Below are 24,269 nucleotides of genomic sequence, written 5' to 3'. Positions count from 1 at the left end.
GCAAATCTGAAAATGCTGGGATCCCACCCCTAGGGAATTTCACCAAATGAAATATTTTGGGACTGCTTCCAAATAGCTGTAATCTAAGGATTCTTACTTACTGAGAAATGAAAACCTTTGGATTTGAACTCTAGAGCATTTTACAGTTAATCCAGCTAGTGGTATTAGCTTTAGGTAGTGTTACACATACTACCCTATTGCCCTATCTATTTTTTTTTTACATACTTTATTAGGAATTTCAAAGAGAAGAGATGATATGAGCAATAGGCCTCATATTTTAGGATTTTGTGAGGTGATACATGTTTAATGAGAGAAATGACTAAACAAAGCTACGTGCATGCTTAGTTTATTACTATGTAAATATGAGGACTAGTCTATTACCAGAAATGTTAATTGTGTTAATTATGTTTTACAGATCTGTATTTTATACAAGTTAAATGTTCCTGGTTTTATATTTGCAGTTTCCTGAGTGTGGTTTCTATGGACTGTATGATAAAATCCTACTTTTCCGCCATGACCCTACCTCTGAAAATATTCTCCAGCTGGTGAAGTCAGCTACTGATATCCAAGAAGGAGACCTAGTAGAAGTTGTCTTGTCAGGTAAAGTGTATGTTTTCTTTGTGCTTTTTGCCATGCTTTTGTAATTGAGGATACCCACAATATTTTGGCCAAGGTAAACATCTTACAGGGCAAATAGAAAACAAATTATGTCAAGCAAAAATGGAAGAAAGAAGCAGGAGGAAGGGAAAATTCCTGTGCATCATCTGTTCTGTGTTTTATCTCACAGTAAGTGGAAGCTAAAGCAAGGTGATTTATCCATGAATGAAACAACTGCTCAGTTACTGTATTTTATCTTTCACTTACCACAGGACAGAGCAGACACACAAAACAGTTACCATAGGTGACCTGTATTAAGTCCCTACCATCCCCACCTTTTAAGTCCTAGCTTATATTTTTACATGTTTTTGTCTGTGCGCATAAAGCCCTTTTATTTTTAATATGCATTTACAGTAAATATCAAAAGAAATATCTTTAAGAAATGCATATAGAAATGGTTTAAGTTAATCAAATAAACATTAATGGCACAAATGTATCAATTGTGTGTGTGTGATATTTATACTGGTACTTTACAGGTAAAAAAAAGCATGGACTTAGCTTCATAGAACTTACAACATGAAGTAGGTAGTAATAAAATGTAAAGATAACCAACACACAAAAGTAGTCGTGAAGGGAATGATGTTTAAAGTAAGCACAAAAAACTTCAAGTCATGCTGTGAAGTTGCAGAGGATTTTATTAATTCTGGTATTTTTAAATTACTTAGAAAAGACAAGCAGACAGGAAGGGTCTATAATATGTTTTCTCTAATTGAATAAATAAATCAACATCATTTTTAGTTTCATTTCTTGACTCAACAGCTGCACTTACCCTCTTAGATTCTTATTTCCACTTGATATTTGGAAATTGTTTGAGCAAACCCCAGTTCATGATCTGATTCATTTTCAGGTAATACTTTAAGTTGCATAAAGTTAGTGTGAACAAAAGCTACTATACTGATTTTATGAGCTTGAGAAAATACATCTGGTATTTGATGTGCCGAGAATATATTTGAATAAAGTTTAGTACATTTGTTCCTTACAAATGGTCTCTAAATGGATAACAAATAAACACACCAAAATAAAAACCTGCTGTCAATATTTATGAAACTGAAAGCATATGGAAAACCTCTCTGCTGTTTCTTGCTATAAAGATATTTAATATGAAATTACAATGGCTTTAGGGAAATGCATCTCCATGCAGTTGGTTATTTTATTTGTTTAAATTTTAAAGTAAAATACAATCTATAAATCTTTTTCTAACAGGAGCAACCCCCTCCCCCCATTTGTCTCTATACCCTTTGTTAATATGAAAGACATGATTTCAAGCAGTAAAACACTCTACAATGACTGCTTAACTTTCTTTGCCCCTCTAAATAAAACATACAAGTTGAAAATGTTATTTTTGTCACTCATCTCTCCTGACCTAACCTTAGACCTCCACTCATCTCACATCCCACAATAAACATGTTCTGTGTTGTTCGTCAGCACTCTATTCTTTGTGCTCCTAAATACACATTTTTAGGTGGGTTTTCTTACTTAAGAAAGCTTCACATAATCAAGCCATGTCTTATTCCATCCAGGATAGGGTAAAATAAGGAGCAGATGTCTTGTCGCCAGATAAATATAAGATAAGGGAAATCTTAAGTAAGCTAAGGAAATATAGTTTAGATTAAAGTACTGCAAAGCAGATACATAACTGGTTGGATCACCATGCTCAAAGAATAGTCATCAATGGCTTGATGTCTAATTGGCAAGAGGTTTCAAGTGGGTTCCCCAGAAGTCTGTTATTGTTTAGTATCTTGATTAATGATTTGAAAGACAAGACTGAGTGTATGTTTAACAGATTTGCAGGTGACTTCAAACTGCTTGAAGTTACAGATGCTCTGAAGGGTTGGATTGGGATCCAGAGTGACATCGATAAACTAGAGAAATCATCCAGTATTAATCAAATGAAATTAATTATGAAAAATGAAGTCCTGCACTTAGGACTGAATAGTCTCAAGCCCAAATGCAGACTGGGGGATGATAGGCTAGACTTCAGTACTGAAGAAAATGATTATTATAGTGGTTCACAAGCTGACTATGAGCCACGAATGTGCTCCTGTTGCAAAAAAAAGGCTAATAGCATACTGAGCTGTATTAATGGGAGCATCACTTTCAAATCAAGCGTAGTGATTTTCCCACTGTGTTTGGCACTGGTAAGGCCCTGTTTTGGATCCTGCATTTCAAGAAAGCTGTGGACAAATTAGAAAGAGTCCAGCAGAGAGCAACAACATTATAAGAAGTCTGGGAAACATGAAAGGGCTTATTTACTTTGGCAAAGAGGAGGATTTGATAATAGTTTTCAAATACCTGAAGGATGGTATATGGTAATAAACTATTCCATATGATTGTGGGGTACAGGACAAGAAGCAACAGTTTTTAATGGCAACAAGGGAGATTAAGACCAGATATTAGGAAGATGTAACAGGGAGCCAGGTTTGTCAATATTAAGCGGAAATGCAAAGATGCATTTCTGAAAATGAAAAACATATTGACAAATAGTAAAATTTCTATGGGGATGAAGTTAAGAGTTTTAGATTGCTGTTATAACAGTCCTCATGTATGCATCAGAATGGTGGACAATATCGCCAAGTATGGAAAAGAGAATTGAAGCAACTAAGATGTGGTTCTTAAGGTGCATCTTGAAAGTATGTTGGACAAGTCACACTTTAAATGAAGATATTTTGTTAAGAGCAGGCTGCAGGAGAAAGCTGCTGATTAACATCAGAAAGAGACAGTTGGAGTTTCTCGGACAGGTTATGAGGAAAGAGGAAATTGAAAGTCCGGTCACAACTGGAAAGATTGAAGGAAGGAAAGATCATGGAAGGCAGAGGTTGACTTTTGTCAAGGGTTTATCTAAATGGATGTATGTACCGATACTGGAAATTCTGTATGCCTCAAAGAGAAGGGATCTGTGGAAGACCATGGTCACCAAGGTCCTGTTTGAATATGGCACCTGGAGAGAGAGTGCAGGGGAATAGGTGAGAGACCCATAGGCTACAAACACCAATTGTGGGGCTAGCTGCCCGACAGTAGGACAGAGTCCTGCTTGAGCAGCAAGAGCAGTGCTGTGACGGCCAGAGTAGTATCCATAAGCTGCCCATTAGAGTTAGAGGGACAGCTGTGCTGGGGCTAGAAAGTCACCTGAGCCAAGAGGGGCTGTGCTCCAAGGAGCTTAAAAGCTAGCATCTGGAGAGAGGAAAGAAAGAGGTGGGAACTGGGCCTCTACAGGGAAGGGAACCCTCAACAGGGGGAGCTGCCTGAGAAACCTGGGCAAACACTAAATGCCTTGGAGGCAGCAAGGTGAGAGCCCCACAGGAGAATGGTTGGCTAAATATTCGTTTAACCCCTAGTAGGGGGGAAGGTTTTGTTAAGCAATTGCTTGCTTTTTGTATTCAAGTTATACCGGTGGACCAGGAGTGGCTATAAAGGGTGATGAGGCCAGAGGAGATACCTGAGAGGAATACCATTGAGTCTTGCTAGGAGTAGGGGCACAAACCACAGAGGTGCCCAAGGGTTATGTGCAGGTTTGAGATCTGCCAAGGGTCAGGGCTCAAAACACAGAAAGGTGGAAGCCAGGAGGGTTAAAGCTTGAGCCAGCAAAGGTGAAAGTGGTGTCCTGAACCTGGTGGGGCTAGGGGAGAGCCTGAGAGGTCAAAACCAGGGCCAGGGGCCTAGAGCCTAAGAGGGGTGAAATCTGGTGAAGCTGAGATCTGGTGCAGTGCACCTAGGCTAAGTAGCCCAGCTAGAAAAAAGGGTTGGGAATTGGGAAGGTCGAGGCACCAATAAAGGCTTGGAGGCCTGAAGAGGCCTGACATTGTATTGGGAGCAAGCTGCCCGTTGGAGTAATTAAGCGGTAACATCTGCAAGGCATGGGCAAAATGAAGGCATGGGAGTAATTTAGCGGTAACATCTGCAAGGCATGGGCAAAATGAAGGCATGGGAATAATTAAGTGGTAACATCTGCAAGGCAGGGGCAAAAGGAGACCACAAATAGTCCTTAAGACAACTGGAGTCCTGGAGCATGCATAGGATCAGAAGGGCCCTACCTACTGCCTGAGGGATAGGACAGGGACTGGCTGGGTCTGGGGGAGACCAGCTGGCCACAGAATAGTAAGTGTTCACTCTGGGACCCTGGGGACATTTTCCTTTTCATAAACAAATAATTCCATCAAGGCATGGCAGATGAGAGAGAAAAGGGAGGTACCCAGGGAGAAGCTGGGCAGGAACCACATGGCAACCAGGAGGCATCATGGCTGCCCTTGGAGCGTGATCATATCATAGATTTCATAGATTTCATAGACATTAGGGCTGGAAGGGACCTCGGAAGATCATCGAGTCCAGCCCCCTGCCCAAAGGGCAGGAAGTCAGCTGGGGTCATAGGATCCCAGCAAGATGAGCATCCAGTTTCATCTTGAAGGTGTTCAATGAAGGCGCTTGAACCACCTCCGGTGGCAGGCTGTTCCAGACCTTGGGGGCTCGGACAGTAAAGAAATTCTTCCTTATGTCCAGCCTGAAACGATCTTGAAGTAATTTGTTACCCTTCGACCTAGTTGTCATCCCTTGGGGTGCTCTGGTGAACAAACGTTCCCCCAGATGCTGGTGGTCACCCTTGATAAACTTGTAGGTAGCCATCAGATCACCCCTGAGCCTGAGCTTTTTCAGGCTAAAGAGCCCCAGGGCTCTCAGCCTGTCATCGTAGGGTCTGCTTCCCTGACCTCTGATCATGAGCGTGGCTCTTCTCTGGACTCTCTCAAGCTTCTCCACATCCTTTTTGAATTGTGGAGCCCAAAACTGGACACAGTACTCCAGCTGCAGCCTCACTAAGGCCGAGTACAGGGGGAGAATGACGTCCCGGGATTTGCTTGAGAAGCATCTATGGATGCAAGCCAGCGTTATGGTCACTTTACTAGCCGCCGCATCGCATTGCAGGCTCATGTTCACAGAAGAGCTTTCTCACTATGAGGGTGATTAAGCATTGGAATAGACTAACTAAAGAGTTTGTGGTATCTCGGTCCTTAGAAGTTTTTAAGAATAGGTTAATTTTGTCTAGGATGGCTTGGACAGGCTTGGTCTACTTTGAGCAGGGAGTTGGCCTTCTAAGGTCCCTTTCAGCCGTACTTTCCTATACTTCTGTGGTTCCTTTTTCAAGTAGGTTGTAGCCTGAGGCACAAAAAGGTGATCAACAGATGAAATCCTGATATGCTATTTCAGTATTTTAAAAATTAATCAATAATAGCATTTTTGCATATGTTGAGAATGTGTGTTGTAGTAGTGGACTTAGGCTTCATGGAAGTATGTTGTCAAGATAGATTTAAAAATATATATGCTGCTTACTTGCAGCATAGATATATGCTGCTTACTTGCTGCATTGAGTTAATCAGGGTATTGCAGATATAAAGGATAACATGGATTAAGTAATGAAGATGAAAGGAAAAGAAGAAAATTAAGGGCATAGTTATGAATCTAGGTCATGACAAAAGATTAGAAGAGGCAACGTAAAAATGTTCATAAAGTTGTGAGGATCCTGGAATTAAGAGCAAGCAGTTGAAGGGAATTAGAAAAGTTAATGGAGGTCATAGTTGCCACAGAAGGAAACAACCCACATTTTGATGATTGGAAAGTCAAGGGAATGTTACATTTTTGAACTGTTGTAGATGAAGTTGATAAGATTTGGCAAAAGCCTGATCAAGAGAGAAAATTAGAGAGGTAATAATATGCCAAATTTTAAAGGTTTGTATCTTAAATAGGCTGCTTGCTGAATCTTTCAGGACAAAAGGTGAAGTCGAGATAAGGGTGTATTTCAGAGAGAGATGAGGAGCTTGATTTTTACTAGAGGATTTTCAAGACAGGTGCTACAGTGATAGGTTAGGGATAAAGAATGAAAAATTGGAGCCTGATTGATAGTAGGTGAAGTTTTGGCAGAAAGTAAGATCTTTGAAGAATAAAACAGGAAGAAGCCAAAATCCTACTGGACACTGGCAAAAAGAAAGTGAGCATAATTCAAAATATTCTAAACCCTGCATGCATGCTGTCATACTGTTTTACCTTACTATTCTCATATGGATTTCATATGAAATGCTCATCTTCATCCTTTGCTCAAGAAGGCAGAGAAGCAGGGTATTCAGTAAAGACATTCAGATTTAAAATATTCCTGCAAGTCAGTAAGTGCTTCCATATCAGGAAACAAATTTTGCTCTTTGAAAACATCTTAGCTATCCCTTTTTCCTGTTCTACATTTGCTACAGATCATAATCACTACAGTTCAGTAAATCAGTAATAATGCTACAATCAGCCCAGAACTTAGTCTTTTATTTGGCCTGGTGCTTGCTCTCTTTTTGAAATGCAGACCACATAAAATTCTTTTCAGTTTTCCAAAATTAGAAAAGCAGCTGTTTGTATCTTAAAAAGCAACACTTGATGTGGTACTTTAAGACAGTAAAGGAGAACTGTATTATGGGAAAAAATAAAGTATGCAGTTTTTTATGCCTCCACTTCATTGGCAAAACCTCATGTCCTTTCATGACAGTGGCTGGTTATAAGTAACTCCACAGTATTTATATTAATGGCATTAGGATATGTATAAATGTTACATTTCTATTAACAGAGGTTTTGGTCCAAATATAAGGTTTTAGTTTGGTGTACAGGTGTCCACAACACTTAGTCTAGTCTAAAAATGGTGCACCCAGTGGAAAATTAAATCTTGTGCAACAAGGTTTAACTCTAGCGCAGTAGGAGTGAGTTGAGTTTAATGAATGTTTGTGCACTTAGCCAAGCAGTAGAAACTCCCCAGCTGTCCAGTGGGCATCCCAGTATACGTTGCTTCCCTTCTCCTCCCCCTGCAAAGAGGGTCAGCAGTCTGTGACTTGGCGAGACTCCACTGCTCCTGCTGAGTCACCGACCAAACCCCTTCTGTCATCCCAGCCTCTCTCCACAGCCTGTGCAGCTGTTAATCTCCCTGACCCTGAGCATGTGGCAGGAAAGCCACTGGTCAGCACCCCTGGAACCATCAGCACACCCTGAGATAAGGGCTGGGCTTTAGACACAGGGCTTTGAAGTGCCATGTGAGGGAATACTCCCCCCTCGCGACTCTTCATGCTGGCACCTGGAACCCTGCATGTGGGTCTATGGGTGCCAGCTTGAAGTGCTGTGGAGGGACAGATATTCTCCCCACCTGTGGCACTTTCAGCACCCTGCCTCTGCAGCCCCACACCTAGGGCTGTGGGCACTGAATTTGAAGGGCCATATGGGGGAGAAACTCCTTCCTGCAGGGCTCAAGAGCCCTGAGCTCTGGCCATGGTGGCAGGACCACAGGAACGCCACCACTGTGGATAGGGCTGGGGCTGTGGCCATGGTGGTGGATTTTCCTGTGGTGCAGTCCACAACCTAGTGAAAGCCAAGGCACAGACAGCCACAGCAGCCCTACAGGCAGAGCCCCGCTACTGACCTCCCCTTCCCACCAGAGATTGGCCCAACCCAGCCCCTGCTAGGAATGCAGCCTCCACCCTGGCAGCCCTCACCCCATCATCATCGCCTAACCTGACCCCACCAGCACTCGACCCTGATGAGACTTGCTTGACCTGCAGCGGAACTGGACTTTTCCAGAAGGGTAAGGATCCATTGGGCTGCTGGAGGGAAATCGATAGTCTTGAGAAGATGGTAGAAGAGGAAGAGGAAGTGTTGCGAAGAGGGTGTGTCCCCTGGGGCCACCAGCCATTCAGCCCTGACCTGTGCCCTAGGCTGTTGTTACCTGTCTCCAGGCAGACTAGGAAGCCTGCAAAGCACTTGGGGATGTGGGCTCTAGAGCCCACTGACTGGGTGTCATTAGCAGCACAGTTTGTCTGCAGAGTAAGCAGTTGGCAAGATGAACGTTTGTCCACTTTTCTATCAGTAGGGTTTTCAGCTGCCTAAACTGAACTGCTTAACTTCTCTTGGTTCATTTGAATGTTTGCAGGCATCCTTAGGGCCTCGTCATGCAGGACACTTCTCATATGTTTTATCTGAGATTGTAGCAAGAATTTCCATGCTGTATTAAAAGTTAGAACGTGTTTTGAGTACTCGCATGGTAACGCTTACTATGATCTTAGCCCACCCATTGTCCCCACCAGCCAAAACACTGACCCCAGCACTGGGTGCTGCAGCTTGCACGTCCAACTGTGGGAAAATGCAACCCTCACTCCTGGCACCTGTGCCCTCCCTACTGCATGCCCAGTACTGCCCAGCTTGAGAGCACCTGCCCCTGGCAAGCCAGGGAAAGCTAGGTCTTTGCTGCTGGCAGTAAACAGGGGGTGGCATGGGAACCAAGCCTGAGAGTGGGGTCATGCTCCTGCTGCTGGAACCTGCCAGTAGTGGGAGGACCACAAACTTCTCTTGTTATCTCTGGAGTGGTCCAACCATACCTGAATAATTGCTACTTGATACAATCTGGAGATCTTTCTCCTGCAAAAAGTCATAACTCTACTATAATGAATGTACTTAGCATGTGTTTTACTGCTGAAATGTGCAGATGCATGCACTTTAAGTGCAGTTAAAACATCCTAAGTGTAACATCCAGCCCTTAATTTCTGATTTCTATGTGACATAGCCCTCAGTCAAGCTAGCAGAAGGAACACAGGAAAATGTGTGCAGCATCTAGGATCACTCTTGCATCCTCCAAACTCTCTCTTTACTGGCTCAGAGCCTGGAATTTTGAGTCTGACAGATGATATCATGGAGTACTAATGTCCTCTTCTGTGCTCAACTAATCAGATTTAAATTAAGAAAAACCTCTGAAGTATGCTATTATGTACTCCCTAAGTACTGAGCTTTATAGTTGCTGACAATATAGATCAGCTGTGTAGTCATCTATTTTTACTTATGACCAGCAGTAGCACTGTTTTTGATCTCTGGTTAACTTTTGCTATTGATCTCATTATTTGATACCTGGGGCTCAGCTGTATAAGAAAAAAAAATCAGAATATATTTGAGGAGTGGAATACTCTGAAGACAAGATAGTTCTCTTAATTACTCTTATCTTTTCTTTGCCTGCTCTCATGGTGGTACTATTTTTTTTCCTGTCAGTTCTCATCTTAGTTGTAAAAGACTCAGTCTACTATTTCTTACCAAGCAAAATGTTCAGTGAAGTTAAAGGAAATGGTAGTTCTGCATAAATAGTAATGTGGGACATTTTTAATGACATTTTTGTATATAACATATTTACTTGAATATAAGACAAGGCTCCCCCCCAAAAAATTGGCACAGGGAAAAAAGCCTTTTGCCTTTTAATTGCATACAAGGAAACCTCATTAAATACATTGTTTATCATTAAACTTCTGCCAAAAGGACCACATGTTTGGGAATGGAAACCAACAATGAAGCTGACTAAATGCAGCCAGCACTGAGCATGATAATAAAACACATGACCCACGTTGGGTAAACATGCTGATAGGAACCTACCACAAGGATACGTTACTGCAGCCTGTCTGAATAAGATATATGGTAGTTCTTAAGTGCAGTCCATCTCACCGCTGACTCTTTTTCAAGTCATGGTAAGCCGCTACATTTTATACATTTCACCTTCCTCTTTAATCCCACAGCTGAGCTGTGCCTTACTTTCCCATATCCAGTGACTCCTGTTTCTTCACCATTTCTTCCAATGCTGCTTGGCAAACATCACCAAATGGGACCCCAAACAGTTTACCCAGAATCCCTTTGTCACTCCCTCTCTCAGCCTGGCACATATGATTAGTGTAGGCCTACACTCCATTAAGTGAAATCTGACCAGGTTGCCCTGTGCCTCATTTGTATATAATTTGCATACACCTGGTTCCAGTCATGAATGGGGGGGTAGTTAGTACATGGATCCTTTTTGGGGTATATCTGGAGTACACACAGACTGAGTAGTTCAGAGCTGTGGGGTCACCATGGCTTGAAATGTTGTTGACTCTGCTGGGGCCCAGCCCAATGAACTTTATGGTAAATCATGAAGAAGGACCTATTGAATTCACGATTTTGCTTATTCCCACAAATACAAGCAATGCTCATGAAATCTGTCAAATCTGTGAAATCTGGGAGGGGGGGAGAAAGGGGGGCAACTTACCAAGCATGGCAGCAGCTCACTGGGGTGGAGGAGGGGGAGACTGCCTGCTCAAAGGACTGCTGGCAAGATGGGTGCTGCTCCCACCTCTTTTTGGTTGCAAGGGTTACCCGTCATATGGTTGTGCTCCTCTCCACAAATCAGTAGTAAGGGGCAGGGCTGCATTACTTCAGTAGTAAGGGGTGGGGCTGCCCTCAGAACCAATCAATGGCAAGGGGTGGAGCCACTGGGGCCCCTCAGCCAATCAGAGGTGAAAGGGGGCCTGTTGCACTCTGCCTACAAAATGGCTGCCTGGGCCTGAAAAATTGTGGGGCAGCCCCCATGAATTAGGTACATCCTTAATCATGAGCCTTTTGGCTCTAGGCTAATATCATGCATAGTTTGTACTACATATAAGTACATGCCAAAGTGTATTTATGGAGTACCTGTGCAATTTCAAATTTGGAGCAATTTCAAAAGAAGGTAACGTGCATCATTTCTGGCTAAACTAGGTGAATGAGTTCTATATGTAAATTGTTACAGCCATGTTTAATTTCAAGGTCATTGTTTTCAAATTTACTTCTAACTTCCATTGCTCAGGGACAGTGAGGTCTGATAGAGTAAGGAGATGGGAAGGGGCTGCTGGGGGGGGGGGGAGTTGAGGGAAGCAGAGAATAAAGGGGCTACCTGAACACCCCCCCCCCCAATTTTTTTCCCTGCTATAGTGGTGATAAGGGGACAAATTTAAGGCAGACCTCCAAAAATTAGATACTATACCAGGAAAATTATAACAAACTTATAAATGTTCCATATACATAATCTAATTACTGGGAGGTTATCTTATAATCAGGGTTGTCTTCTATTTGAGTAAATACAGTACATATTTTCACCTCTAACAGCTTTATATGAACTAAACATCACTATCCTCTACTGATTGGCTGCTGTAAGAATAGCTCCTGTTCCATTTTCTCTTTCTGTTTAGCAATAATGTCTACAACATGCTAGCTCTCCTCTTTTTTTCCTGAAGACAGCATGCTTATGTGACTTCACTTCTCCTTCTGGAAGCCAAGAAAAAGGGCTGTCATCACATTGACCAGTCATCATTCCATTTATTTCCAGCAACTATTCCATAACCTATAGTTTGTGAACTTCTGGTTTATCTAGCTGTAATGACTGCTGCTCTTGCTATAATTAGTATTAATTGCACTGTGTATACGTAAAAATGCAGGTATACGTGACATAGTATATGCTGTTTTACCCCTATTATGGCTGTAGTGTTAGCAAGGCTTTCAAAGGAAGACTTTTAAAAGTACTCAGTGTTGGCTTTACTTTAGAAGCAGCAGGTTAAGTACTTTGAAAATCTATGCCCTCATTGTGGAGTTCATTCTGTTTTCACCATCCATATCTGCGTCTGTATCAGCTCTTTGAACAATGCCATTTAGCCATTGTTTTCAGTCACAGCAAGTTTGGAGCCAACAGAAAACTATTATAAGAGTGCAAATGTCAATCATTCATTGGCTGCTTAATTTGAATTGAAGCTACATTTGTTATAAATTTACGAAGAATAGCTTAATTAAGACAAAATATGCTAACCACTACCTATTTGATGCTGAGTTGCAAATTGGTTACAAGCAATTTAATTTTGTTTTAGATTTCTTAGTTTATAGCTTTTATCTGCATTTCTATTTAATATTTTATATAGTCTTAATAATTAAATCTAAATTTGGACTTGGCTTGCAAAACATAAACAGCTCTGATGGGATTGACTGTTTGATGTGATGAATGTGAAAAGGAATCTTATTAGACAATGTAACTATAGTTTAGCAAAGAAACCAAGCCTTGAAAGTAACAGTGGTATGTCCATTTGGAAGAGATTAAAGCAGTACATTTACACAGCCTATTCTATGGAATTAGCAACCCTATACTTTTTGTCTTTCCATACTCCTGTGTTTAAAGGTTTGGGGGCCAGATAAGGTTATGAGGTGATTAGCAATACTAAATGGGACACTTTCATATAGTTTCACATAACTTTTCAACATTAGATAATATTTATTTTCAGTCTGTTTTATTACCTTAAAATTCTGCCCTTGAGGGGCTGATGGATAAAATGGAGCAGTTTTGATTGCAGATGCATCTCATTTGCACAAATCTTTCTGGCCAGAGAACAGACCTTGTAAGAGCTTGTTCACTTATTAATTTGTGCTGCTGAATGTATGAAAGCTTAGGGTACAGGGAGAAGGAGTATAGTCACATGAGTATGCTGCCTCAGGGAGATGAGCTGCAGGTCATCATAGGTCAGAAGTGGGCAAAATATGGCCCATGGGCTGAATTTAGCCCACTAGGCCATTCTATCTGGCCTGTGGGCCCCTAAACATTTTAGAAAATTAATATTTATCTGGTCCTGGCTGCCTATCAAAGGTGACAGGAGCCAGGGGCACTAGAACCGCAGGGAAGCAGGCTACAGAACTCAGCAGCAAGGCCCACCTGGCCCAGCCCCACCCAACCTCTGCCCCCCTAACTGGGACCACGGGGCTGTTCCTGCCTCCCTGCGCTGGAGAAGGAAACTCAGATAAGAACATGGGGGGAAGGAGGGAGGCAGGGGAGGACTGCGGGCCATCACCCCAATCCTTGGGGCTGGAGCCACATGGTGCTGGAAGAGCTGGCAGCAGGCAGAAAAGTGGGGAAATGGCAGCTAAAGGCAGGTGGCAGTGAGTGGGCGTGCGGGAGCACAGTGACAGCTGGGCGGAAGCGCGGGGCCCACATGGGTGTCCCGGGGCCAACACTGGCAGAGCCCAGGATGGGGCGGCAGGAACACAGGGCCCCTGCTCCCCCTCCAGCGCAGCTGGTGCCAGACCCCATGCTCCTGCCACCCTGCTCTGGGCCTTGCAGATGCTGGCCCTGGGACACCGGCATGGGCCCTGCACTCCCACCCAGCTGTCGCTGTGCTTCCATGCACCTGTGGGGTGGCACCTCCCCCACCTGTATCAGCCATTTCCTTGCTTTTCTTCCCTTTGTCAGTTGATCCAGCACCACATGGCTCCCAGCTGCCCTCAGGAGCATGGGACCTGCACCAGTACCCTAGAGCCAGGAGCAGCAGGGGTGTGTGTGTGCAGGGAGGGAGGAACAGTGTGTGTGTGTTCATAGGGTGAGTTCTACATGCACATCCCGTCATACACATACACCCACACCCCCCCTCTCACTGCCATACATGCAGACCCCCCACCCTCTCACACACTCTAACCACCCTCCCCCAACATACAACCCCCCCTTGAAACCCATACCCACCCACACCTCAAATATACACACACCCCCCCACATGCTCTCTCACCCCACACCCTCACACCTTTCTTCCCCCACAAACCCCTCCACACACACACACACATCCTCCCCCACACCCCACATACCCACACACCAACTGCTTCCCACAAACCTATACCCACCCCTCCATACCCCCCCAATATATAAGAGTAGGAATTCATTTTAAGCTATTGTGCAATCACCTCTATGTACACTATACAAACACATGTAAATCAGGACACCAACAGGGCACCATGTCCCCTGAGGCAAAGTGGGGCAGGGAGGAGAGTTAGTCTCCCCTCTACCCCCACTGGCAACTGGGTCTGCCCACCATCACCACCATGCTTGCTCCCTGCAGTGGAATAGGTCCCTTGCTGTCCCATCTGCCAGATGCCAGAGGGAAGAGGAATAAACCCTGTCCTGCCCCTCCCGCTCCCCTGCAAGGGGCCCTGCCTGCAAGCATCTGGCCATGCCCCTGCCCCTGCCCCACTGCTGCAGTGGTAGGGGGCAGGGCCTGGTTGGGGGCAGCAGCCCCTATCATAATATCAGGGATCACAAGCCCCTTCCCAGTGGGCTGCTGCGCTGCAGGTCTAGCAGAGCTGCGGTAGGCTCCATGCGGCAGCACTGGCATCCAGAGCAGGCCAGAGCCCTGCAAGCCCCACCCCCCCCCAGTGCTGCCATGCTCCACAGCAGCTGCCAGCCCTGCAGCACAGCCCCCACCAGGAAGGAGTTCATGCTTGGGGAAACAGGGATGGGGGCTGCTTCCCCCATCACAGTTGCTCCCTTCTCGCTGCTACAGTGGCCAGGCGAGGACAGGGGCAGAGCCAGACACCATCTGCACCGGGCAGAGAGCAGGGTCTGCCCCCAGGGAACCACAGCCAGGTGCTCCCTGACATTATGACAGAGGCTGCTGCCCCCAACAAGAGCCCTGACTTTTCCTGCTGCAGCAGCGGGGCAGGGGAATAGCCAAATGTCTGGGGGCAGGTTCCTTGGTGGGGAGGGGGCAGGAATGGGGTTATTCCTCCTCTCTCTGGCATCTGATGGAGGGGACAGCAGGGGGGTCTATTCCACTGCAAGGAGCAAGCATGGTGGTGATGGCAGGCAGACCTGATTGCCAGTGGGGGTAGAGGGGAAACTAACTGTGCTCCCTGCCACCCTCTGCCTCAAGGGCCATGGTGCCCTGCTGTTGTTGCAGTCAGGGGAGAGCACCCAGCAGACCTGGCTCGGGTCCCTGCTGGTAGGATAGGGAGGGGGGGAATTAAACTTCTCCCTGGCCTGACCCCCACCCCTGTCTGTCCCTGCTCTGGCTAGGGAGCGGAGGGGGTGGGAGGTGGGCAGCCTGGCTGGGCTGGAGCAGAGAGCCCAGCCCAAAGAGCATGCCAGGATGCTGGGGGAGTCTGGTTTAACTTAAACCAGGAAGGGGTCTGCAACAGACGCTGCATAAACCGTTCAGCCAAATCACTTAAGTCTGATACTACATTCAATGAGGTTTATCTCAAACTGGTTTCACCTATTTTGAAACTGGTTTATGTGCGCTGAATATTTTTTCTGTTTCAGGTTAAACCAGTTTCTGATCACTTAAACCAATTTATGTGTAAGGTCTGTCCCTAGCCTAGGTGAGCCTGTTATCCGGGGAATGGATTTATGACATTAAAAAGTAAAAAAAAAAAAAAAAAAAAAAAAAAAAAAAAAAAAAAAAAAAAAAAAAAAAAAAAAAAAAAGAGTAGAAATGAGAACAGACTTTTAAATTGCCTCCTTTTTTCCTTCTTTAATGTGTTTCTTAGGTGTATTTGACTGTACAACCATTGATCTTTTAACTATTTTACTGTGAAAGAGTAAGCACAGAATAGCTGGAAACATCTTTCATCTGCAAATGCTGCATGATGTGATTCTGATGCCCCCAAGTTATTTATAATCTTTTTGCTTGTTCTCTTGGGCCTGTTTATCACCAGTTAGTGTGTCATTCTTTTCCTAATAGCAGGGGAAAACATGGTTCACATACATGCTGTGTTTTAAACTTGTTACTACTGTAGAGGTGGTACAGCCATCCTTAATTTTGTTCCTCCTGCTTTTGTTAATGTTCCTTTGGAAAATCTCAAAATGTTGTTATATAAAATGTATACAATGTATTAGAATTTTGATTTTATCACTTAAAAATATGACCCTTTAGTTAAACTTGAACACACTGCTTAAATAAGTCAGGGAGTTTATACTGGTATTCTACAGCACAGATGGAAGGAATCCAAATAATAAGAAAAGGAAACATTTTTTTTTTAACATCTCACTTTTTATTGCCCAGAGACTAATTTTGTGTTTTCAAATATTCAGATTCATTAAACTAAAAGAAAATATTAGTGCTTGAAATACCTACACCTGACAGGTCCAATGTGAATACTGATAATGGTTTTAAGAACATTTTGCAATAGGATGTGCAATCAGAAAAACATTTCAGTAAGTTTACTTGAAAATCATTTGTGTTTTCTCATACATTCTGACCTTTAATTCTTCTAGGAAAGCATAATGCATCTCTGAATGCTGTTCTATAAATTTGAATAGGCATTTATTCTCAGGTGCTCTGTCTTTTTTGGCATGTAAAATTACAGGGTTCTTATATAATATCAAAAAAGTAGAAAGCTGTAGGAGTTTTACAGTTTTGTTATGTCAAACAGGGACTACATTAAAACTCAGGGTTTTTTTAAAGTTAAAAATATATCTGTTGGGCAAATTGTAAGCATAATCACATCAAAAGAAATGAAAAAAAGTATTCAAGTGTGACTTATTCAAAATATAAAATTTTATGTCTGTGCTGATATACCATTCCCCACAAAAGTCCAGAATTTGCCTTTGGAGATGTACAGGTGCATTACATTATATTGAATTCTTAACATAATGAGAGTAAAAATGTGAGACGGCTAAAGGAAAGAAAATTCTATTTTCATTTTTCTTTGGAAGGGAAATCACTCATAGGCTATTAAGCTTTCATTGGAATCTTTCAGGAGAATTTTTCTTCCATAATGATGAATGTAATTCAGTTTTCTTTCAGAACTATTTTTATTTCTAATTGTCATATTGGATTTTATGAAGAAACACTACCTAATCAGCCAATTACAGTGTTCAGCTGCATCCACTGTTTTTCCAAATTGGGCACCCAACATTTTTTCACGCTTTTGATTGTAATCTCACTGTGCATCAGTTTCCTATCGTGCCGTTGTTTCATTTCACATGGCTGTTGAAAAAATATGTTTGTGTAACACCCAATTATGAGCACCACAGAAAAATCCCATAAATATGTTAATAATTTTGTCTTTAGAGCGTGGTTTATAAAACACACAGTAAGAGACTTATTGTGACACACTAAACAGTGAAGACAACACAGAATATTGGATAGTTACTCATTCTTTGGTCACCATTTATTCTTTTTACTGAATGAGGCAGAGGTCCTCATTCAGTAAAAAGTACTGAAGAAAGTAATATATGAGCATGTAATTAGAGATTGTCATGTGTTCCAGCTTGCCTGCATTCCAGTAAAACAGATTCCTCTTCCACATACCTGAACCCAGCGTAGGATCACTGAGTGCATGGGAGAAAAAAGTGTTCAGTCTGGCAAGATAGTCATTACACTTTTACTGGTATAAGTGATCAGAAATCCATCTGTATCTGTAACAGAACAGAAGTTTGGTATACACAGACTGGTTCAAAAATGACAGAACCTGGTCTAAGATTTGCCCTCCACCCCTAACCAAATTAAAGGGCAAAAGTGTGTGATATCCACTACCAATCAAAACTATGCTGCTTACAGAAATCCACGTAACTTAGATCAATTCTGCCTCAGGATTTTTGAATGTCTGTACCTAGTCTTTCAGACCCAGCAAAGCCTAAAACAGCCCAGAGTTGCAATTGCTAGGAAAGCAGAGTACAGTCTCAGCTGCTCCTTGTTCAATGGTGGCAGAATCTTGATAAAATTTAGTTGCTAAAATCAAGGTGCTACTAACTGGGTGCATCTACATGAGATGCCTTAACACGCAATGGACAGTTCTACTGTTCATTAGTACATCACAGTAAAAACCATCCTAATGCATAGTAGAATTAGTCTACTGCACATTACCCATCACAAAAAAGTTTGCTTATGCTTTATCTAGTACCTCATATTAGCAAAAGTGCATTAATGAACATGTTGATGCATCCATTGAGGCCGATTTATACAAGGATAGATGGCACATCTTTGAAACAAAGTTCACTTCTTTGTCAAATTTCAAGTTTATTTCCAAAACATGAAGGCAGTAGAGGTTTTCAAAGAAAAGGTCATCACAACTGTATAGTTAAAAAAAACAAACAAAAACAAAACATTTTACCATTTTCAGAAACAGATTAACTGCTGTGACTGAAATTAAATTAAAACAGAAATACATTAACCTCATACAGACATGCTAGCATAAAAAAATTCAACTAGAACAGTTCAAATTTGTCCAAGTTATAAGCAATTGAAAACTAGTTGCTTTAAGGGGACCTGCCAGGCTGCTATAATCAGATGGAGCTGGTTTGACCAGCCCTACCTATTATAGATAGGATAATTGTGTATTCCCTTTTAACATGATCATTTTTAGTAGCTCGCACGTAATTTGATATTAGTTGCCTAGAGTATGCAAATCTTTTTTTCACAAAAGTAAACAAGACTACATATATATTAAAACATCTAGAAAGAATACTTTGCAAGAAACAAATTCTTGCAGTTTAAAATATAATTAAAAGGCCGGTATATCAAAAATACTAATTACCAAAACTGTTGCATTTGCCTGAATCTGGGATGACTTTAAATTTATGACAATCCCCCACAATAATAAGATCTTATACATGGGAAATGTATACATTTGTTATAATTTTCCATGTAAGGAATATAATTATTGGAGGGCCATCTTAAATTCATCTTCCCTACTGCTGCAGCAGGGTAAGTGGTGTGGGGGGGCTTCCAGTGGCAGAGTCAAGTGTCCTGACCCCTGCTTCTTGCCTCCTGCTGCCTATTGGTTCCCACCATTTACCCCTGGCATGCAAACACCCCAGCAGCTGCCAGCCCCCATGGTGCCTGCCCCTTGCTATTTGCACCCCCATGCCTACACCCCTGGCGCCTAGCCGCCCAACATTCTAACCCTCCTACCTGCCTCCTCCCCACCGCCTGGCCCCTGCTCCTGACTGTCCCACTGCCTGTTCCTGTTCCCCTCCCCACTGCTGCTTACCTCCTGACCCTGGCTTTGGCCCTGCTCCAGCCTTGGGCATGGTAGATATGGTTGTTGCAATCTCTTCTTAGCCATGAACAATGGCTGCAGTAGCAGTAGCTCCAGCCACTGCTGCTGCTGCATGGTTTGGTGGGGGCCAGAGCCAGCATGTGTTCTGTGCCCCAGACTGGAGCAGGGCTAGATCTGGTTAGAGGAGAGGGCAGACAGCAGGGGACACAGTAGTGGTGGGAGGGGCAGCAGCTGTGGCTCCAACTCTACCCCAGGTCCAGGTTGGTCATGTAGTTGGAGCCGCAGCAACTGCTTGTCCCCTCTTCCCTGTCCCCCCACACCTGTACTTGAATCCAAGATTTGGGGCTTTCCCCCTCATGTTGAATGGGGGGAAATGACCAGTTTTGTGCCCCGAACTTCTCTTCCCTTATAGATCTAGATCAGTTTCTTGCCTTGTATTCAAGTAAATACAGTATGTGGTGGTATTAGATCATGAATAAGAGAGAATACAACATGTTTTTTTATATCAAGTCATTGATTTTGATTTCAGTGGGACTGTTGTGCGTGTGCATGGACTGATTCATTTAGCTTTTTCTAGGGATGAAAAAACATTCAAAATCTGTAGAACATTGACAGAAAAAGAGATAAGGATTTGGAGGAAAGTCAGATGGAAAGGAAAGACATAGGTATATAATCTCTGAAGATCTCTTCTTTGTAGAAATCCTTAAATAAAGAGACAAAATTAGGGTGGTGTGTGGGTGGGAGGGAGTAGGGTGAGGGGATTTGTTTGTGGGTGCGGGGGGGTTCCCCCAGCAGACAGCTAAAATTATAAAAGCCCTTCTTTTTTCAACTTTATCTCTTTGTAAATGTATAATAGCCTCAGTGGTAACCAAAAAGTGAACTTAAAGGTAAAAAAAACCAAACAGGTTTTCATAACAGTCTCTTAAATTTTAAGGCTAGGGACAGAAGTTACACATAAACCAAATTAAGTGATCAGAAACTGGTTTAAACTAGTAACAGAATAGAAATTCAGTGCATACAAACCAGTTTCAAAATGGCTGAAACTGATTTAAGATAAACCTGTTTGAGTGTAGTATCAGACTTAACTGATTTGGATCAAACCACTTTATGAAACTTCTGTCTCCAATCCCTTCCTGGTTCAAGTTAAAGCAGAGTCCCCCAGCATCCCAGCATGCCTTGCAGCCCTGGGCTGGGCTGTGCTGCCTGCTCCAGAGAGCAGGGTTGGCCCCACCCCTTTGCTCTGTAGCTGGAGCAGTAAGGACTGGTTCACTGGCCCTCCCAGGCAAACCCCTGCTGGGATCTGGGGCCAGGGAGAGGAGTTAAACTTCCCTTTCCCCCAAGTATGGAGCTGCCCTGCTTTGCCCTGCTGGCTTACTTAGTGCTGGCTGCAACTGTGGATTACAAATCCCAGAGGCACCCGGAAGCAGAAGGGGGAGTGATAAACAACCCTGCAGAGTCCTGCTGTTGTGACTCTGGAATTAAAAACCCAGAGACCTTGGGGCCAGCAGGAAGAGGAAGTGAACACAACCCATGCTGGCTACATGCCAGAGAGCCATGCTGTAGTGCCCCGTGGCTTCTGGCTTAAGCCACTGCAGGAATGTGGCTGCATTTCTTGAACCAAAAGTGAATGTCTGTTTATTTGCTTATTGGTTCAATCTTTGCAGTTTAGAGTAACCTGCAAAGACTGAATCAATTGTGTCTCAGACTTTTTGACTGTACTTAGCCTAAGGGTGCTATTATGATTAGGCAGTTAATTCTACTGAAGTGGATATATTAGCTTGCAAGCTTTAAATACTGATTAAAGAGAAAGTTCAAATAGATATCTGAAAGTATATGGATACACCTGTGCTTAACTTGCAGTTGCCTGTTTGAAAAACTATTTGCAGTTCCTTTTTTAAATCATCATTAGACACAGGCAAAGATCTTTCTGTGTCTCTGAATGTTATGGGTAAATACATTCATTATTTTAATCAAGCATTTGTTCAGAAATCCTAATTATGTAGTTTATGAAAAAAACATTTCCATATGGTTTATTGTTCAACTGGAAAACATCATGTCTCATTAGGGCTTGTCTAGACTAGGGAAAATAGGTTGTGTTTTAATGTGTGTTAGCTAACACGTTAATTGCCATATTTTTAAACACAGCTAAGTACCTAGTGTAGACAGCAGCAGTGATGCTGGGAGATTAGGATTGGCACTGTAAACATCTTGCCTTTGTATACATTTGGTGAAATGATGTGGTGAAATCTGTGGTAGAATATAGCCTATCTTCCTAGTCTAGACACATACTTTTAGGAATCCCAAATATTTGAATATTTGCTTTCATTTCATTCCTTACTTTAGAACTACACTGCTTGTACTTTTTACCTTACTAATATGACTACAAATGTAAAGGTGATGTGGAATTTTCAGCTAGATGAAGGATGTCAAACTCATCTAGGACCAGCAATAAGGTGTGATGGGATCAAATGTGTGGTCTACAATCATTCCTCCTGCCATGCATGTGTGGCATGGAAGGAGACATGATTGCATGGATCACACTTCTAATCCCATTGTGCTTTTACCTGAACAAGTGGAGGGGGCCTAACACAGTTTCTTTGTTGCATTGCAGTAGCATGCCCTGGGAGCTATCAGATCCACCGCTCTTTGTTGTTTTCATGCATATCAGTATTAATCAATGAAGAGAAAGTGGACTGTCAGTGGAGTTAGTTGTCAAATCCTAGTAATGTGCAAGTATCTCCTAGTACGTGTTTAGCAGTTTGCTACGCTGCAAGATCTTTTTAAGGAGTTTTATTGTTTCTGAAGCACATTCCATTTTAGAAAAAAAATGTACTTAGAGGCTTCAAATGCTGTCATATAAACAATCATTTTAACAAACAGTTTTCTCTGGACCCAAGATTTCTAGTGGAATACAGAAGGTTTAAATCTCAGAAATACAATGTTCCTGTTGTCTAGGCCTCCTTGTCTGTCTGTACAACTGTACATTATGCACCAGGATTTTGACAATGTAAGAATCATACATGTGTGCTACACTAACTAAATGTCATATCACATTGTCCAGGCTGGTGCACCAAAGTCAACCACTAACTATTGCTAGAAGCTCATGAAGTTACTTGCTCAGTATCAGAGCCCCTCTACGTGTACAGGTAAAGGAGCCATGGGATCTAATGCATGATCCACAATTACGCCTCCTATCATGCCACACCTGCATGGCCTGCAGAAGTATGACTGTGGGATTGCACGTTGGATCCCATCGTGCCTCATTGCTTGTGCTTGACAATCCTGGGCTTGACAATCCTGGGCTCCCCCTGCACCAGCAAAAAGCAAGCTCCTGCAGTAGAGAGCCCCCTCATTTGAGAGGCACTTGCCACGGGGACCCTGTCCCCGAGTCTGGGGGATTGCAGCCATTGCGATCTCCCAGCCCAGGGGTTTTTACACACCTGCTGCCCTGGGAGATCACAGCAGCTATGATCCCTTAGCCTCAGAGGTTTCATGCACCTGCAAGCCTGGGAGATCATGGCAGCTTTGATCTCCCAGCTCTAGAGGTTTTACATACCCCGAGGGCAGCCACACCACCCAGCTCCCAGGGGGGTCCTGGCTCCCACTGTCCACAGGTGCAGGACTCTGGGTCCCCATGCTACCAGGACCCAGAGTTGGCAGCTGCTGGAGCTGAGAGGTCCCATAGTTGCAGGACTCCCAGCCCCACCTGGGCATAGTGCACCCCTGTAGATGGAAGCCTGACAGGGCTCCTAGCTGCTGTGGAAACCATGCTATACATGCAAATTAAAGCTGAATAGCAACCAGCTATAAAGTTACTACAGATTTTTGATCTCTAACTTTGTAGTTGGTTGGAGCTTTTTATGGATAGCTTCTTTGCACACGTAGCTGGTCATAAGGTAATTGTCTAATTAACCAGTTAATTGAATGATACCTTTAATGTGTAGACCAGGCATCAGATGAACCTTTTGTCATTGATCTTCCTAGTGAGGAGATAGGGGACTATTGCATAAGTGTAGCTATGGGCTTATCTCTCCCTACTTTAAGATAATGATGATAAGATAATTGTAGCAAGTTTAAGTTCCAGGGGCAGCCATGATGCTCCCAGTCGACTACACAACCTTTGCCCTGCTCCAGCTCTAGAGTGCCCCCCGCTTCTGACTCATATTCCATACCTTACTATAGTTAATTGATCAGAAGCGAGGCTGCTTAATGGTAGGGTTAAAACCTAGAGAGAGACATCATTTTCCTGACAGTCAACAGGTTTCTCCCAGACTCCATCAGTCTTGACCCTGCTTTCATGCTAAATGGGCCTTGTTGGCCCGCCCTTGCCCCCAAGGGTACCTGTAGCCTTAAGGCCTTTCATGGCCTCTGACCACCCCCTACAGCACTGCCCATGTCTTGCAGGTGTTACTGTACCATCACTCTCTTGTTAGGACCTTGGCCTTCTCAGCCTCAGCCCCTTTTCTCTAGCTGGCCCTGCTAGTCAATGCCCACTGTGCTGGGTCTGGCTTAAGAACTCTAGCTCTTATCTCAGTACTTTGGTCCTGGGTCCCCTGGCCCTGTCTCAGCCCTGCTTTGGGCAGTGAGCCCACTTTGGCTCTGTCTAGACACCTGGCCTTGTCTCTGCCATTCTCTAGGCACTGAGCCTACTTTGGCTCTGTCTTGGCCCCCTGGGCTTCACTTGGCTCCAGCCCACACTAGGCTACTATCTCTCTCTAGGCTTTAATCTGCTTTGGGGCTCAAGCCTACCCCATGTCCTGGGTCCCCTAAGCTCTTGGTGGGCTCAAGACACTTTCATGCCCTCAGGCACTATTGGGACCTCCACCAACCCCTGATAGTCTCAAATCCAAACTGCTAGTCTAAACTGCAATGAAGGAGTAAACCCACTATAACTAAAGACTCCCAAGCTCCCTAGCTGTAACACAGACTAAACCTATGCTGGGTCCAGACATCAACAGTAGCTTACTGTCAGACCAGCAAGACTTCCCTTGCCCTGGTTTATATCCTTCTGGTAGGAAGCCTTTAGTGCCTTACTTGCA

At 43.4% G+C, this 24,269-nt stretch overlaps 1 protein-coding gene across 1 annotated transcript in view; it reads left to right on the top strand.

The window, feature by feature from the left end:
* Positions 1-24,269, top strand: part of PRKD1 (protein kinase D1) — a 280,997-nt gene that overhangs the window by 152,176 nt on the left and 104,552 nt on the right. Inside the window, 1 exon segment of the mRNA XM_025211210.1 lies at positions 462-600. Within this exon segment, the coding sequence (XP_025066995.1) occupies positions 462-600 (139 nt within the window).

The sequence above is a fragment of the Alligator sinensis genome, unplaced genomic scaffold (assembly GCF_000455745.1).
Source record: "Alligator sinensis unplaced genomic scaffold, ASM45574v1 scaffold668_1, whole genome shotgun sequence".
NCBI classification, from domain to species: domain Eukaryota; kingdom Metazoa; phylum Chordata; order Crocodylia; family Alligatoridae; genus Alligator; species Alligator sinensis.
Note: the sequence above shows the minus strand (reverse complement) of the source record. Positions and strands in the feature narration are given on the sequence as shown.